Source organism: Phaeodactylum tricornutum, chromosome 18, assembly GCF_000150955.2.
Source record: "Phaeodactylum tricornutum CCAP 1055/1 chromosome 18, whole genome shotgun sequence".
NCBI classification, from domain to species: domain Eukaryota; phylum Bacillariophyta; class Bacillariophyceae; order Surirellales; family Neidiaceae; genus Phaeodactylum; species Phaeodactylum tricornutum.
In genome coordinates, this window is record NC_011686.1 from 128381 (window position 1) to 144974 (window position 16594).

At 49.1% G+C, this 16594-nt stretch overlaps 6 protein-coding genes across 6 annotated transcripts; 3 read left to right on the forward strand and 3 right to left on the reverse strand.

Annotated features, from left to right (window-relative positions):
- Positions 1-25: 25 nt before the first annotated feature.
- UBC2 (ubiquitin conjugating enzyme E2) lies at positions 26-876 on the reverse strand (the record flags this gene model as incomplete). The annotated part of the gene is made up of 2 exons (XM_002183124.1): positions 26-552; positions 853-876. The coding sequence occupies 2 exons, from the start codon at positions 874-876 to the stop codon at positions 133-135; spliced, it is 444 nt and encodes a 147-aa protein (XP_002183160.1). The 3' UTR covers positions 26-132.
- A 3647-nt stretch (positions 877-4523) lies between these two features.
- Positions 4524-4685, forward strand: PHATRDRAFT_15229 (predicted protein; the record flags this gene model as incomplete). The annotated part of the gene is made up of 1 exon (XM_002183000.1): positions 4524-4685. A coding segment is annotated over one exon (162 nt), but the record flags the coding sequence as incomplete, so codon positions are not given.
- Positions 4686-6010: 1325 nt separating this feature from the next.
- Positions 6011-6823, reverse strand: PHATRDRAFT_48533 (predicted protein; the record flags this gene model as incomplete). The annotated part of the gene is made up of 1 exon (XM_002183125.1): positions 6011-6823. The coding sequence occupies one exon, from the start codon at positions 6821-6823 to the stop codon at positions 6059-6061; it is 765 nt and encodes a 254-aa protein (XP_002183161.1). The 3' UTR covers positions 6011-6058.
- Positions 6824-7655: 832 nt separating this feature from the next.
- PHATRDRAFT_39019 (predicted protein) lies at positions 7656-8678 on the reverse strand (the record flags this gene model as incomplete). The annotated part of the gene is made up of 1 exon (XM_002183126.1): positions 7656-8678. The coding sequence occupies one exon, from the start codon at positions 8676-8678 to the stop codon at positions 7656-7658; it is 1023 nt and encodes a 340-aa protein (XP_002183162.1).
- A 645-nt stretch (positions 8679-9323) lies between these two features.
- PHATRDRAFT_48534 (predicted protein) lies at positions 9324-12404 on the forward strand (the record flags this gene model as incomplete). Its single annotated transcript, XM_002183001.1, has 1 exon — positions 9324-12404. The coding sequence occupies one exon, from the start codon at positions 9324-9326 to the stop codon at positions 12402-12404; it is 3081 nt and encodes a 1026-aa protein (XP_002183037.1).
- Positions 12405-12982: 578 nt separating this feature from the next.
- Positions 12983-16396, forward strand: PHATRDRAFT_48535 (predicted protein; the record flags this gene model as incomplete). The annotated part of the gene is made up of 2 exons (XM_002183002.1): positions 12983-16000; positions 16076-16396. The coding sequence occupies 2 exons, from the start codon at positions 12983-12985 to the stop codon at positions 16394-16396; spliced, it is 3339 nt and encodes a 1112-aa protein (XP_002183038.1).
- Between the last annotated feature and the right edge of the window lie 198 nt (positions 16397-16594).

Genomic DNA, 16594 nt, shown 5'->3' on the forward strand with positions numbered 1-16594 from the left:
ACAAAGTGTAATCAAAACGATTGCTCCAGTTTTCAAATAGGTTTCTCAAATTTTAGAATGTGCTTGCAGAAAGAGTGCGACCGACGACTACGGCACCGCGCGCCCGTGGTTGCTTTTTTGCTTCGGCGTGTGCTACATAGCATACTTCGAAGTCCACTCCCGCGCCGTACTATCGTGTCGAGCCCTGTCCGTTTTGAGCAGCTGCGCTATGTCCGGCACCAGTGGATCATCCGGATTGGCGTCCGTCAAGAGGGAACAGATGGAAAGCAAAACTTTGGACACGGTTAATGCCGGGCTCCACTGGTCCTTGAGGATATCGAGACATATACCGCCGTTGGAGTTGATGTTGCAGTGGTAAATACGTGTGGTGAAGTGGACCTTGGGGGGCTTGAACGGATAATCGGCGGGGAAGTGAATGTCGAGAAAGAAGACTCCGCCAGAATACGGAGAGTCTTCCGGGCCCATAATGGTCGCCTGCCAATGGAACATATCGTCACCAACGGGACCAGCCGAGCAATTTGACGGAGGGTCTTTGCCGAGATCGACAAGTTCCTAAAGAAATGAATCGTACAAAATGTGAAAAAGAGTTCGTGCGCAATCGACAGCACCGGCTGGTCACGCCAAGGGCATCGGCCATTGTCGTTCGGTCATCAACATAACCAACTAATCAACGGTGTGCCAAAGCTGATGCTCCACACTCCGAACATCCTCCCGTTTCGAAGCGATGCCCATCATTCCCATGGGTAGCGTAGGCTTGGAGTCCGATCGTGGCGGAACCTCGTCGACTTTGGTTTCCTTTCTGGTTCCGTCACGGTTTTGTTTTCAGGCACACACTTTTGCTTGCGTACGTACCTTGTTAATTCGCTTCAAAGACATGATGTGTTTTACGCTTTTGGGTAAGTGTGTGTCGAAATGAGACGAAAGCTGTGGAAGAAGCGCAAGCAAAGCAAGGAAAGTGACTGTGAGTAGTGGCCATGCTGCCGAGTGTGGATTGTCGTGGTGTTCCGCAGTTGGATCGTAAAACCCCTTCCCGTTGAACCCCGAATCGTCACTCTCATTTCTAAATTCCTGATTCCCGTGTAATTTTCACAGTCCGACGGAATCTTGATTTGTATATAATTTCGCTCGCCCAAAGTACCGGAATGACCCGAGCCAGCGCACGACGGGAACCACGGTTTGGTTGTTGTTTGTCACGAGGCTGTACGCGCTCGGGCGTTTCCTCCAACACATTACACAGACACACACGAGGAGATAGAAACACAATCATGCCGGACTTTATCTATTACGGTAAGAACTTTGCGAACGGATGTGATGACCGAACGAATTACGTTGCACTCACCGAAACAGGAATGCGATATCGGATTATGTCGAACGAGAGGGGTCTCTGCTTCGTGGTCGAGCCGTGCGGGTGGCGGAGGCGTGTGAGACCACGAGGGGGATTTCACCCTTCACTCTCTAGCTAGTAGGTAGTTTCGGTACCGAAATCGGAAAGGGCCTGGCCTGGCAAGCCCGGGCTGTTTCTCGTTTTGGCTCCCCCCGCCCTGTTCATTAGGCGTACGACCGAACGACGGACGGCACCAACCAAAGCTATGTACGATTGCGCGAGGTCTACCGGATAAGCGAGCTCCCACTTGAGCGCCCGCCTTTCCGTTCGTGTGGTTGAATTTAACTGTAACGGTAACGGTAAATACTATTATTTCGACAAATCTCGACCGTTCGGGCGTGGCGCGGATCTGCCTGTCACTGTGGCTGCTGTGTTGTGTCGTGAACGCTCTAACTAGATAGGTAGTGCCCACCACCGCTTATGTGGAAGGGATTGCTCAACGGACGTTGTTTCGAGTGAAGTATGAAATTGGATAGCTCTCTTTCCATTAACTAATTGTAACTACTCTGTCGAAAGCGACAATTTCGTTAGCTACGGATCCTTAGAACGTAAATGATCCGGCGACGCGCAACCATTGGCTGTAGGATACCGCCAAAACGAAACCGGACCTGGTTCCGGACGACTGATTTTTGGAAAGTCCGGAAGGGGCTTGGCCATGTCCAAACGACCCCCAAACGACCGACACACTCCCGACGAAGACTCTCCAAACGGTCGATAGCGTGTCACTCCTACCTGCCACCAAAACAGTTGACGAAAACGCCACCAACACTACAGTACAGTGTATCGTTGCCTTTATCACAATACTGGACGTCTCGGAAGTCGCGTAATCAGAACGGGTTTGTGGCCATTCGGAAGCGTGCGATTGTCTCAGTCGACCGTGAGAGAGATCTCGAACGCGCTCGGTTTCGTCGCCATTCGTTCCCATCTCGAACTACGACTCCTTTGGTGAATGGCGGCTCCGAAAACCGACGCGTCTTCTTCTAGTCACCATCGGCAGAGCACAATCCCCCGCGACATGTCTTCTTCACCGACGGCAGCCACGGCATCTCGCGGTGGAGGATTGAAGAAGCTCTTCTTTCGTCGACCTTCGTTGGCACACAAGCCCTCGAGCGGATCCACCGCGACGCCTCCGTGGGACGGCGTGGCCGAACAGTGCCAACACGCGAACCGCAGCACCCGAACTGCGGCACGCCAACCACGAGCGTCACCCAAGAAAGGCAAACGCGGTCTCCTAGCGGGACTGGGACGAAGTAGCCAAGCAACCAAGGACTCGAACAGCACTACCAAGCTCGCGACGACGTCTCAGGCACACAACAATTCCCATTGTACAATGACCGTACTCCCGGATCAACGATCGCCTCAACGCAAAAACATCTTTCACTGGCAAACAACAGTGGAAGCAAAGGAAAAGCTACAAGAAATGCAGCACAAGCAACGGTTGAAAACGCGAGACGGATTCTGTCGACTGGTGGACTCCTACGATGGACTCATTATTACGGTAGACGGAAAAGCCAGTTACGAACTAGGAAACTACCTCGGTGGAGGCGTCGCTGGTGTGGTCTACGAAGGGCACCGGCTCTTACCCATGGAAGAGTACCCTGTACGACTCGGAACGGTGGAACCTACAAATGGTGCTGGACAAAGACCGACAGGGACTCCCACCGTCGTCGAAACGCGAAATTTAGTACCCAGCGACAAATTCAAATTTCCTACGACTTCATTTACCTGTGTACCCAAAAAGGCGGAAGATGCGATCATCGAATCACAAAACACCGGCATCGTTGGTACTTGTGGCCTGCATGCATTCAACGGCATGCACATCCGGGACGGTTCGCTCTTGACGGTGGACACTATGGACGACGGATCGTCTCTCGTAGGCTCGATTCGCACGGCAACTACACAGCAACACATTGCCACCGAAGACATGGCCCTGGAAGCCACAATTACGGCGGATAACATGGTCATTATTGATGCGGCTGATGCCCCATCGCGGTCCAAACACTACGCCAAGGCCATTCTGCAGAATTCCAGCATGCTCCAACAAGATCCAGATATTCCCAGTGACTCGTCGCTTAGTTATGGAATTATGGAAGAAACCGTCGCGATCAAGGTGCTGAATCCTGTAGGGTTTCGCACTCTCGGAATGGACGTTACCCAACACGCCGTAGTCGCACGCCAAGGCAAAGCGCTAACACCCGACATTCTCAAAGGGAATCACCCTATGGAAGAAGCGCATGTTTGGTGGCTTGTCAACCCTAGTAGCCGCAATCTGCGCACGTTGCAGCGCTACAAGGTCGATCGGAACACGACTGGCAACGAAACTTCCACCGATGGGTCGCGGCCCACTAGTCGAGTGCGAGTCGATCGGGGCAGTCCCGAGAAAGGACTACGCATCTCGCTCATTGCTGCCTATCGGGACGCTCAGGGTGTTCTGCGTGAACTGCCTCTCACGCGATGTATAGAAATTTGGGGCCACGTGCCCTTCAATACGTCCGACGCGGATTTCCGAGCTCTTTTGAATGCAATCGAAGCAATTAATGCGGGTCAGCCACCACCCCCTGAGGGAGTCTTCACCGTGGATACTCGTTCTGGCGGAGGTGACAATGGTGCTCCTGGACGCGTGGGAACAGACCAATCGTCGAGTCTCAATTCGGATGCACCGAGTCTGGAAAGTTTGAAAGTGTCCACCCCTATGTCGAATAAGCGAACGTAAGTGAATCGAAAGGCGTGATCGGTGTTGTTAGGTGTACACATGTGTTCTCATATTTGCTTTTCGATTTGCTTTCCGATCGTAAACAGTGGCATCTACCGAGCGGCCTCGACTCCCCGAGCAACCTCTTATTGTGACGAGTTGAGTGCGTATATTGCCTTGCCGTCGGTTCCCTCGAAATATCTCAAATGGTTGCGTCAGCGACGAGCGGCCACTAAAGAGATTCGCAACATGATGTTGATTGGTCGACACCGGAACGTGGTACACTTGTTCGAGGTCCTCGAACATATTCAGGAGAATAAATCCACCATGTTCTTGATTCTCGAACTCGTTCGGGGCGGTGAATTATTTGATTTGATTTCCTCCAACGCCGCTAAAATATCCAGTCAAGACGTCGTGCCTCCCGGTTTCACCGAAAATGAAACTGTCATGCGCAAGTTTTTTCGCGAGTTGGCCTCTGGAGTTCGGTATTGCCACGCGAACGGCATTGCTCACCGAGATTTGAAACCTGAGAACCTGCTGGTCCACAACAGTCGCACTGGTTCCTGTACCTTAAAGATTGCTGATTTTGGATTATCGGCTGCATTCGGACCGCAAAGCCAATCGCAGACGGATCAAGACATCTTGCTAGCCTCTTTACCATCGACACCGGTATTCCAAAATGCCAGCAGCCCTCCAAGGACATCCGACTCCGATATCATCGTGGAAGACGGCAATGTAAGAGCAACACCTTTGCACAAGATGGAACGTATGGTGTCGGCTGGCATGAGCTTTTTCAATTGCGGGATTATCGATGATGTTGTGAATTGTCGACCAAGTAGTTCCGATGGTGCTGCGGCACCGTCGCCACTGAAACGCATGACGTCGGTAGTGGGATCACCACATTACGTGGCACCGGAGATAATTTCCCAAAGCGATCGGCAAAAAAGCAATGACCAGTCTGCGGACGAACAATCACCGTCCACTCCTCTTGTTGTTGGATACGACGGCACCCGCGCGGATGTATGGAGTGCTGGAGTGATTTTGTACGCTATGCTATTCCGATCATTACCGTTTGGGGAGGACTTGTTGAGATGCGCTCGGTTTCAGTCGTACACCAAGTGGTACAGTCTGGTGAAAAAAGCACACGGGCGGCGGAGTAGCGCGGCTGCATCGCTTAATCCGGTCATCACCGAGGCTGACGAACGGGATTTTTTGGGACCGCACTGGTTTTTTCCTTCGGCAAGTAGCCCTGAGTCGCGTGATCTGATTGTGTCGATGCTTCATCCAGATGCAGACCAACGGCCTACTGTAGAAATGGTCTTGCAACATCCTTGGCTACTAAAGCAAGCATAGCAGTATAAAGAACTATGTTGTGTGTGTACTTTGATTACTTTTTTATCTTGAGTGGTCCACTAGACAGATGATGTCACGTGTAATAGTTGGTAGAGTCAATCAAGTGGACTCCTGACCGCACTGTCAGATGGCATGTTGTTTTTCAACTTAAAACTGACTTTACGTGCCTGGGTGGACATTGTCTGGCATACTTTGTGACGGTTGGTCGTGTGATTGCGTCAGAACATTTCTTTCCCGGGCACCCCAATTGTACACACCCTATTCGTACCTTCAAAGGAAGCAGATAAGTTACAGGTCGACATCTTTTCTACGATGTCATAGGGGATAAAATGATGAAACTTTTTCAGTAGACATTTGTGGACGGCTTCACTGTTAAGGCTGCCGAATTTTGAGAGCAACAAACTCGATCGACCACTGGCTGTGCTAGCGTAAAGCACAAAAGGTGTGTTGCAATTAAAATTTGCTGAAAGTTGATTTGCTTTAATCGAGGTCCGCGATGGAACAGTGCACAGCAATGCTTTGTGTTAACAAGGAAATTTTTTCTTTATCTTTAATTGTATGATACATCTCGATCAGTGATTCAGGCATAAGTATTCTCTTATGTATTTGCCTATCTCGATCACTTTAAACTATTCCTTCGAGCTTAGCTGAAGCAACTTCATGAAAACACCTTGCATCTCTGTGTTTTGCCCTCTATCCCCATTCCAGATGATCATGCCGTTTCCTCCTTTATAAAATGCAACAGCATGCTGGTGTTCGTATTGCTGCAAGTACCGCTGCCAGCTCTCTTCCGCATCGTCCTCGGGTTCATCGGGATCAAGATCATTTTCGTTGAAAAATTCCTCTTTGTTTTTGTACATATTGTAGGCAACGATACCTTCGTCTGGGGAAGTCTTCATAAAGTGGACTTTTCCGCTCAAGTATGCTTCAAATGGTTCAATGCCAAGCAATTCAAGCCCTTTGCTCGTGGGGATGCATTTGGTGGATTCGATCGCTCCCAGCTGCCATTTTGTACCAAAGCTGGCGGAAAGCAAATTCCCGATCTCATACACTCCCTCGGCGCAATGGACCATGACGTTCCCACCAGCTTCGTAGTACTTGACCAGCGACGGTAAACCTTCTCTAAGAAAGTTTTCTGTTTCGATCAGAAAGCTGTTTTCGGTAAACATAGAATCACTGATCACCACCGTGTGGGCCGCCGCAAGAACTCCGTCAAACGAAGAAGAGACAAACGGCTTATTCTCTTCTGTTTTATCGATCAAATTCTTTAATTCGAAGTGACCCTCCTGAAGAACGATCTGAAAAACAGAATTGGTCGTGTCGTTGAGAAAGTCAGATGCTTTCAGCCCGTATAAGGGGTTCACATGGAATAGAATCAAGCTCTTGGCTGTCATGGCTGGCAGGTGGCTATAGCTGGCTGTGAGCAAATTCCAAACAGGGAAATTTTTTGACTGAACAAATCTACTATTTGAAGCTGTTCACAACTCCTTCCGCTTGGTGTTCTCATGAAGTAAGAAGATCATTTGTGACCTTTTTTTTGGTATCCGGATTAACAGTAAAGTGTCATATTTCTCACAATCAGCCAAACGCGTGAGCCGTTTGAAGATCAAAAGATCTGTCTGACTGACATGTCTGAGAACTGACAGAGAGAGAGTCAGGCAACACGTATTAGAATCGGTTGTTTGTGCGTCACGGTCATTTGGCAAAAGCCAAAACCCGGATTTGGAAAATAATTTTGGAAAAGATGTCGGTCAGAGCTATAACACCCCTTCAAGAGCTGCTAGTAGTAGAACGATCATCGGCTTCAGTTACTACAAATGTTGGACACGTCGGACAATGACGTCACTAACTCTAATCTAAAGCACCTTTTGCAAGTTGCCTTTTGTTCTTAGTTGGCAACCTTGGCCATGAAAAGGCTGGGATTCACATGCGCGGCACGCCGATGGCACACCTTGGCAGTGTACGATTAAAAACTAAGTGTTGCCGAACTCTTTACGCGGGACTTCGGACATTTCACAGCTTTTCTAATTTTCCATTTCGTGTTAGCGTCCCATCATCTGTGCGACGACGACCAGTTTAGCCGGCTTTTTGTCGGTCAACAACCAGAGACTTTGAAAAGTGCAATCACAGTAGTGGAGGACTTGCATTTCTTAACACTTTTTGAAGGAGCTGCATAAGAAAACAGCGCACGCAGAATTGTAAGTAGACAGACCATCGTTTGAACATCTATGAATTTTGTGGCTTGTGTCGTGGCCGCTCAGGATGTCGAGCCACATGACGCCTGATGGCTTGAAAGATGGCATCGTGAAGCAGATGTTTGTCAAGCTTGGTTGGGCATGATGTTGCTTGTTGTTGTTTGTGCGCGTGTTCTACATTCCAGAACCACGCCTGAGTCCCTTCCAGTATGCAATCGCAGTTTAAAGGCTCCCGGTGATCCATATCGACAACCACATCTTCCAGAGGCCACCGCGCAGTCGGTAGGGACAATGCTGCCGCACGATTTTTGCTACGATCCAGCTGAACACGACGATCAATCAACAAACCAACAATGATGATATCGGGTGGATCTTGAATAGCGTCTAGTACGTGTTCGGAATCGGGCGACAAGTAGAGTACCGACGGTGGCCGTGGACCCGACGTCGAGAAAGCCGCTTGTCCCGTTATAGGGCGATTACTAAAGCCAAGATGCGAAGGAAACGGTTCTCTACTTTGCTCTTGCGTCCAGAGAATCTGCATTCGATCCAGCAATGCGGATTGAATGGAAATGTCCGGACAGCCCACAATAATCGTTGCGGGACGCCGTTGTCGACCATAATCATAACCTGACGAACCTCTCGTTTCCGTCAGTTGCCAGGTCAGAAAGTTGACAACTTGCCGAGCAATAGCGAGGATCTTCTCTTTCCGGGGGCGGGCTTCGTTCGGAATGCCGTAGCCTAAATCACACACAATCAAGGGTAGTTTTGGCCAGGTGGGATCGACGTTTCCCACCGTAGGAGCTCCGCCATTATCATTGTCTCGCAAAGACGAGGAGGGCAGGGACGAATCGCTATCTTGTAAATGGATTTCGCCCGCTTCTTCGCCCACTACCTGTTCCTCTACGGAAACGTGATCTGCGACTAGTACCAATTGTTGATCCAAGGCCTGGGCTAGCCGACGATCCTCGTCATTCGCGGAAAAAAGGGGAGACTGAGAGGTAGAATCAGACTCCGTATCAGTCCGATGCGGAACAGCGGCCCCACTCAGCGTCATTCGTTTGTAAGTCACTGCTGGCAGCAATGGGACACCTACAGGTATCCTCCCTCATCGTACGTCGTTTGGTCGGTCTGATCGATTGCCAACAGTAAGAGTGACTGCCAGTGACAGTGAACGGAACGATGCCCGGCAGGTAAACGACTGACGGTGATTGATGTGTCTCGTATGGAAGGACAGACGTTACTTTAACATGGGATGGCATCCCTTTGATAAATTTGAAATAGGGACAATAGGTCGGAACGACACTGAACTTCTGTCTCGCCCTAGATCGACCATATAGGAATTCTCGTTGTCGACGTTCATATAATGTCGCGTTGGCGTCTGCTCGTCCCTCATCCGCTCATTTTCCCACTATCGGCTTCACGTTGATCGCCGTGAAGAGAGGAAGAGGAGTCTGTCTCGCCTTCTCGATGTACATTTTGGCTTTCGCTCGGCTCACTTCTTTTTCCTGGGGCGTGACCCGTTCCCGACTCGAGTCCAACGACGATGGGGGACACCGCTGCTTGCTGGTATTAATACTGGATCAAAACAGACTCTCTCTGTATCCGAATCAAAAGGGCACTGACGCGTTTGCCGACCCGAAATCTGCAACGTCATCGTCGAGCGCCGAACCGAACGAACGGAATAATCCTCGTTCGATTCATGTCGTCGGGATACCAGTGGAGCGGCGTATCGGCAGCGCAAGTCGAAGAGTGGGTGCAGCAATCGAACAATCCAGCCGACTCTGCGCAACAGTGGCAAGCCACACGAAATCTTCAAGAATGGACGGCTTCCAACGTCAACGTTCCCGCGATCCTGCTCCAGCTGTTGACCACATCCTGCGGCTCCAACGCCCGTCCAAATACGTCCACCCACCGAGAGGCTGTACAATTTTATGCTTTGACGACACTGGGGAGACTCCCACTCGCTCCGGAGGAACGGAGGCACATGCGGACGTTCCTCCTCTCGCAATTCTCCTTTTTGGCGGCGAACGGGAGCGACAGTCGTAGTAGTACCAATACGCCAAGCAGCCCTTCTGCTTTTCTACGCAACAAGGCAGCCATGCTTCTTACGCAACAGATTTTGACGGATGTTCCCACCGGAAACTGGAATACGGTCGAACCGGATCTCTTGCGACTGGCAGGGACGGACCCGCTTTTGTTTCTCAAAACTGTCGAAACGCTACTGGAAGATTTCCAAACCAACGAAACCGACAAAGACTCCATTCGCCAAGTCAAGGATTTCCTAAAGGGGCATTTGACCCCGCATGATACCAATCCAACGTTTCTAGAAAGTCTTTTTTCCACCGTCGCGCAAATTCTATCCCAATCATTGTCCACCAACCCATCCGAATCGAAACACGCCGTCATTTTACTCGCAATCCAAACCGTCAAGGGCTTCTTCCAGTGGACGGAGCTAATCTTTCTTGGAAAGGAGTCGGCCAACCGCGTCTTGGAGCAACTGTTGGTTTGCTTGCAACCGCAACAACCGGAGGAAATTCAATGGACGGCTCTCCAAGCTTGGCAGGAGTGGATCACATCCGATTCGGTCGTTTCCAAAGAGAGGGAATCCTCGATTCAGACAGCGACCGACCCTAAACTTCCCGTACTGACGGCTCTTTTGGAGAAGATACATGAATACAATCTACTCCCATACACGGGAGAGTCGGCCTACGAAATCGAAGTTGTCATTGAAGTTGGTAAGGTCGTCAACACCATGGGTTTGGAAATTACACATTTATGGCAACAGACCGCTTCCAACGGCAACGCCGACGACAGTTCCGTACACACACTCTTTCATCAGATTCTTGATTTATTCTTTCGCGCTTTTGCCTACGACGATATCGATGTATCGTTGGCCGTTCTGCCTCTTGCCAGCAAGCTGGCGGCCGTCATGTCCGACGAGCCCGCTCACGATGCGAAGGATTCCTGTAACCAACTCTTGCGACGTCACTTACCGCAAACGCTCAACATCCTCTACCAACAAATCAAGTATCCCAAAGATTTCTCCTTCAACTTCATCGACGATGAAAATGCGGAAGAAGAACAATATCGCGAAGAGCTGGGAAAGTTGTACGTGAAACTCGTACGGGTAGCGCCCACAACTTGTTTCCAGTTCGTCTGTGAAGCGGCGGCTCAATGGCTCGATCGCACCAATAGTAGCAATACTAACGATGGGTGTATAACCATGTCCAACGCTCCGACTCCCGACCTGGAAGCAACTTTGAGACTCCTTTACAAATACTGTGAGGGAATACGGCCCACACCGGGTATGAAAACGGCCATGAAAAACCAAACATTTTGCGCCTTACTGGTTGCCTTGCACGAGTCCCCTATTGCTAATCACGGACATTTTGAAATCCTTTGTTGGTACTACGACGTTGCCGTGCGCTACTATCCCATTTTTCAACATTCCAATCATACTATTCTTTTGTCGCGCGTTCTCGATGCAATGACAGGGGCCCGCGGTCTACAGCACGGACACGCTCGGGTTAGATCACGCTGTTGCTATTTGCTGCTACGTCTAGTTAAAGCCATTGCTCCGCTGTTGCGTCCGTTCGTGGAGACAGCCGTTGCAGGAATCCAGGGACTGTTGACGAATACAACCCTCGAGCTGCGACCGGACGATACATTGTACCTGTTTGAGACTATTGGACTGCTACTGGGGAAAACAGGAATCGACGCACCGGAACAGGCACGATATTTGACTCTCGTCATGACGCCGCACGTCCGTTCCATAGAAAAATCCTTACAAGACCCCAGATTGCTCCAGGATACCGAATTCTTTGGAGACCGCTTAGCCCAGTCGATCGCCGCGCTAGCGCATTTGAGCAAGGGCTTCTCGAAACCAGCGCAGTCCATTCAACTTGTCTTGATGGAGACGGTCAACATTACGCAAATTATAATGGAAGCGCTCCCAAACCATGAACAAGTGCGGAACAAAACCATGGTTTTACTACCACGAATGATCCAATGTCTCGGTGATCAGGTCTTGGATAAGATCCCTCGTTTCTTGTACATTTTGATTGAGCACTGCAACTCGGAGGATGTTTTGTTTGTATCCCAAATTTTCAATCAGCTTTGCATCAAGTTTAAAGAAGCGTCGGTTCCTGTCATTGACGGTGCGTTAATGCCCTTTTTACGAAAATGCTACGCACTGGTGCCTGCTACCGATGACGTTGCTGGGACTTCTGACGTTCCACCCCATTTGCGAACGGAACAGCTTTCAATTCAGAAGTTGACCTTTGTCGTACTTCAGCACATTGTGACGCACAACGCATCCGCCGTTCTGATGTCTCCTACCAATGTCGGCAATCTGGAATCTGTGTTACGTTCCATGTCGGATGGAGCAGTGTATGTGACCGACCCTATTGTTCAGAAGACGTGCGTCAAATTTTTCCGAGAATGGCTGGAACAGTTGACCAACCAGAATACTGAACTGAATCGATACCGCCGAGGGTTTTTGGTGTTTTGCGGTCAAACCTTCCTCCCAGGTATGTTGCACGTTCTATTGAGTCCATCGTTTGATCATCGAGACGCCATGCAGGCTCGTGTGGTCGCGGAATTGGCTGGTGCCTTATACGGTTGGGCATCTCAAGTAAGTGACAATGATGCGTTGGAATTGACGAGTCGGATTCCCGCGTTGGCGGACAACTCGAACGTTGCCGTCGCTCTGCGAGCCGTGGGTAGCGCGAAAGACGCCGAGACGTGGTTAACACAGATCTTTCAGAGCTACAAGAGTTAACCATTGGAACCAATAGAAAACGTTAGACTGCGATATGTTCTTTGTCAACCCCTAGTTGTTGTTCGCTGTTCTGGCTCGTTGCGGCTGGTTTCCATTCTTGGGAATCCGTTGCAATGAACCCATGTTTCCGAATCATAATACGCTATGACGCGCTCGTACTACTTACAGTGACTATTTTTCGATAAGCAATTCACAGTCAGGCTTTTCCACCATTGTCCTGGGCATTCAAATCTGGGCTTTGTGACGTCAGGTCTCATTTTTAGTGACTGCTTTTTACGCATGTGCGACAGCCCAAAAAGACTGAGATGACCGTTTGATAATTTAAAAGATTGCCACAATCAACAGATCATTAACTCTCTGCGCTTCTCCTCAATCCGAACCGCGGTATTTGTGAAAAAGCCAGGCATAATTTCTTACGTGGCTGTTACGGTAGGGGGGAAAGGCACCGTCGTCTTCGTACCAAGTTTGGGAGGCTGTGCACTTCATAGTGAACATCGTCCGATATCACACTCCAGGCAATTTCAAGACATTCGCTCACTGTAAGCAATCGATCAACCCACAACTTCCTTCCATAGAGCATGTTCAAGTCGAACGCATCGGCAACACATCGAACGGCCTCTATGATTAGCGATATTTCTCACGAGTTCGAAGAGGAAGGCTTCGGACGAGTACGATTGTTAGCCCCCTTGAGTTCCTCGCGACGCGGCCCTTTTTATGAATTCCGTTTGAATGAAATGACGGTCAATAAGCTCCAGTTTGCTTCGCTCGGTCTCTACGGACGCGACGAGGAGATACGGAAGCTTCAGGAAGTCTTTGTCAAAATGAAAAGCCAATCTCGGGAACTTGTAATGATTTCGGGCGCGGCCGGAACGGGGAAATCCGCTTTGGCCCAGAATTTACAGAAATCTGTACAAAAGGCCAAGGGATTTTACATTTCGGGAAAATTCGACGTCAAGCAACGTGATGAACCTTACGCAGGCATAGTCACCGCCTGTCGTCAGCTATGTGACGATGTTTTGTCCTTAACCGAGCCTTTACCAGAAATTGCACCAGAACAGACAGTCGAGCCGTGTACAGGATTTCTGCCTCCACAAAGCTCGCTATATCGTTGGAACTTTTCTTTCGAAGAAATGAAAGCAAAATTGCAGCAGGAACTGGGTCAAGAAGCTGAGGTTCTGTCGACTGTGATACCAAACCTGAAACAAATTGTCGGGGGTGACTATTTGTTGGCACCGGAGTCTGGAGTTGGCCGTCTTGAAGCAAGGAATCGTTTCAACTTCGCCTTTCGGCGATTCATGAGAGTAATGGGTAGTTTTGGACCTCTTGTCATGGTGCTGGATGATCTACAGTGGGCGGACTTGGCGTCCCTAGACTTGGTACAGCTTCTCATCACGGATCGGGAAAATCCATCCCTGATGGTGGTAGGCTGCTATCGTGACAACGAAGTTCACGATGCGCACTTGATGACAAAAATGATCCGTGACATCAAGACGAGCAGTGATGAAGATGGCGTTTCATTAACATCAATTACTGTGGGAAATCTCGAAGTTCCACAGGTTGACAAAATGCTGGAAGATTTGCTGTCCTCTACCCCCAAAAAGACGATGGAGCTTGCCGAGGTCGTTCATAAGAAGACACTCGGTAATGTGTTCTACGTCATACAGTTCCTTTCACAACTAGCGGAAGATGAACTGTTATCTTTCAATATTGGATCTCTCAAATGGACCTGGGACATCGAAAAAGTACTGTTGAGTACTGCATCGACAGCAAACGTCGTCGAACTGATGCAAAAGAAACTCAACAAGCTTCCAAAAGGGGTTTCAGAAGTGCTTCAGTTGATTGCTTGTCTCGGATCTACGTTCAACTATGGACTTTTCCAACTTGTGGTTCATCATCTTCACGCAATCAAGCCACCAAAAATTCCGATCGAATCGCCCCAAGTCGATACCTCCTCTGAAAACCCAACTTCCAACGGATTTCGTGCGATTGATTGCTTGAACATTTCCGTCAACGAAGGTATAGTCGAATGTTGCGGAGAGTACTCGTTTCGCTGGGTACACGATAAGATACAAGAAGCAACCTACTCATTGATAGACCGGGATGAGCTGGTAGGGATTCAATATCGAATTGGTCAATTGTTGATGAACAGTTTGACGCCTGACGATATCGACACCATTATTTTCGTCGTGGTCAAGTTGTTGAACGAAGGAGCAGCAGCAGGTCTTGCCACGGACTATGCGATGTGCGATCGAGTGGCCAAGTTGAATCTTCGTGCTGGAGTGAAAGCAATTGAGACTTCTGCATTTTTGACCGCAACAGTCTACCTGGCAAAAGGAATTGAGCTACTGTCCAATGACCATTGGAACAGCCAGTACGATCTGAGCCTAGAGTTATATTCTACCGCTGCGGAGGCTGAATTTTGCGTCGGAAATTTCGATCGCATGACCAACCTTTGCAATGAAGTCCTGGATTTGTCGAATCGGCCTCTTTTGGACAAGAGACGGGCGTACAATGTGCTCTTGGATTCATTGGGTGCGCAAGACCGTATGAGCGAAGCTTCCGAGTTGTGTTTGTACGCTCTATATTTACTGAACTGCCAACTTCCAAAATACCTCATCAAAATGTTTGTAGTCGCTGGATTTTTACGAACCAAGGTTTTGCTCAAGCGTTTGACATCAGAAAAAGTGTCCGATCTACCAACAATGAAAGAAAAGTCCAAAATATGGGCAATGGCCTTGCTTGGAAGGCTGACAACTTTTTCATACTTGGAAGAATTGGACATACTACCTCTGGTTATTCTCAAAAGCTTGAGATGGACTCTCCGGTTCGGTGTCAGCGAATTTTCTCCACCTGCCTTTGCTCTCGTCGGCCTATCCCTCGTTGCCCATCTGAATGATTTCACTGGAGGGAAAGTGTACGCTCAACATGCTTTGAGTTTACTGGAATCAATCCACTCCCGTAAAGTAGAGTCGCGCACCATATTTGTCACCCAGGCTTTTGTTATGCACTGGACGGACCCAATTCAAAGCACTCGGAAGCCATTGTTACATGGTTACCAAGTTGGAATGGCAATGGGCGACACGGAAAGCGCCATGTGGTGCATCTACTTCTACCTAGAAAACTCTATGCATGGAGGTGGAACCCTTCCGTGTCTGGCCGCTGATTTACGGATATACAGCAATCAAATGAGGGAATTCAAACAGTCAAAACAACTCGCTTCTACTCTTCTCCTGTGGCAGGTAGTTTTGAATCTGATGGGCGAGTCGGAAAACTCTGTAGTTTTGACGGGGGAAGCTGTTAACCAAGACCTAACTTTGAGGCAAGCACATGATAACGTTCATCTGTACGCCGCGCTCCGACGAATGCAGCTTTACATCGCATGCTTGTTTGAGGAGTTTGAGCTAGCTGTCGGTTTGATTAAGGAGACGGGGATCAACTATTTTGAGAAAGTAATGCCGGCAGTCTTTGGACTGTGCCCATTGGCCTTTTTGAATGGAATGGCATGTTTTGCCGTTGCATCGAAAAGATGCGGAAGAAAATATCGGATGTTGGGCAAGAAATTTCTCAGGAAAATTTCGGGCTGGGTGGAAAAGGGGGTAAGTGTATTTCTTAGCATCATGCTTTGTTGACATGGCGGTAGGTCTCACAACTTGAAACCTTGCACGCGCCAGAATGTTAATGTCCGTCACTATGAGTCTCTTCTAGAAGCTGAACTCGCTGCCTTGGATGGACGGCGTAGTATCGCCTTGAAGCACTACGATATTTCTATTCTTTTGGCTGGTCGTCAAGGATTTATCCAAGACCAGGCTATGGCGCACCAAAAATTGGGCGAATTTCACTTAAAGTCTGCAAACATGCAAGATGCGGAATATCATGTGGGGGAAGCAATAAAGCTCTATGAGGAGTGGGGCGCTTTCCAGAAAGCTCACCATATTAAAGTTAAACACGAAAAGCTTCTTGCGCCTCCCTCCGAAATTCTTGTGGCTACGTAATGATTGGCTTTGCATTTTTTTGGCACCACAGGTTACCACTTCTTCTACCATTCATCGCCTCAAATGGCTAAGATAAAAGTTTCGGCGTCCTGCCGCTCACACTACGAATCACGAAAACCGTCGGATGCATATGGAAATGTGTGAATCCTGAAAGGAATCCCCTTTCTCTATTAGTTAGACAGTAACGTCATACTGCAT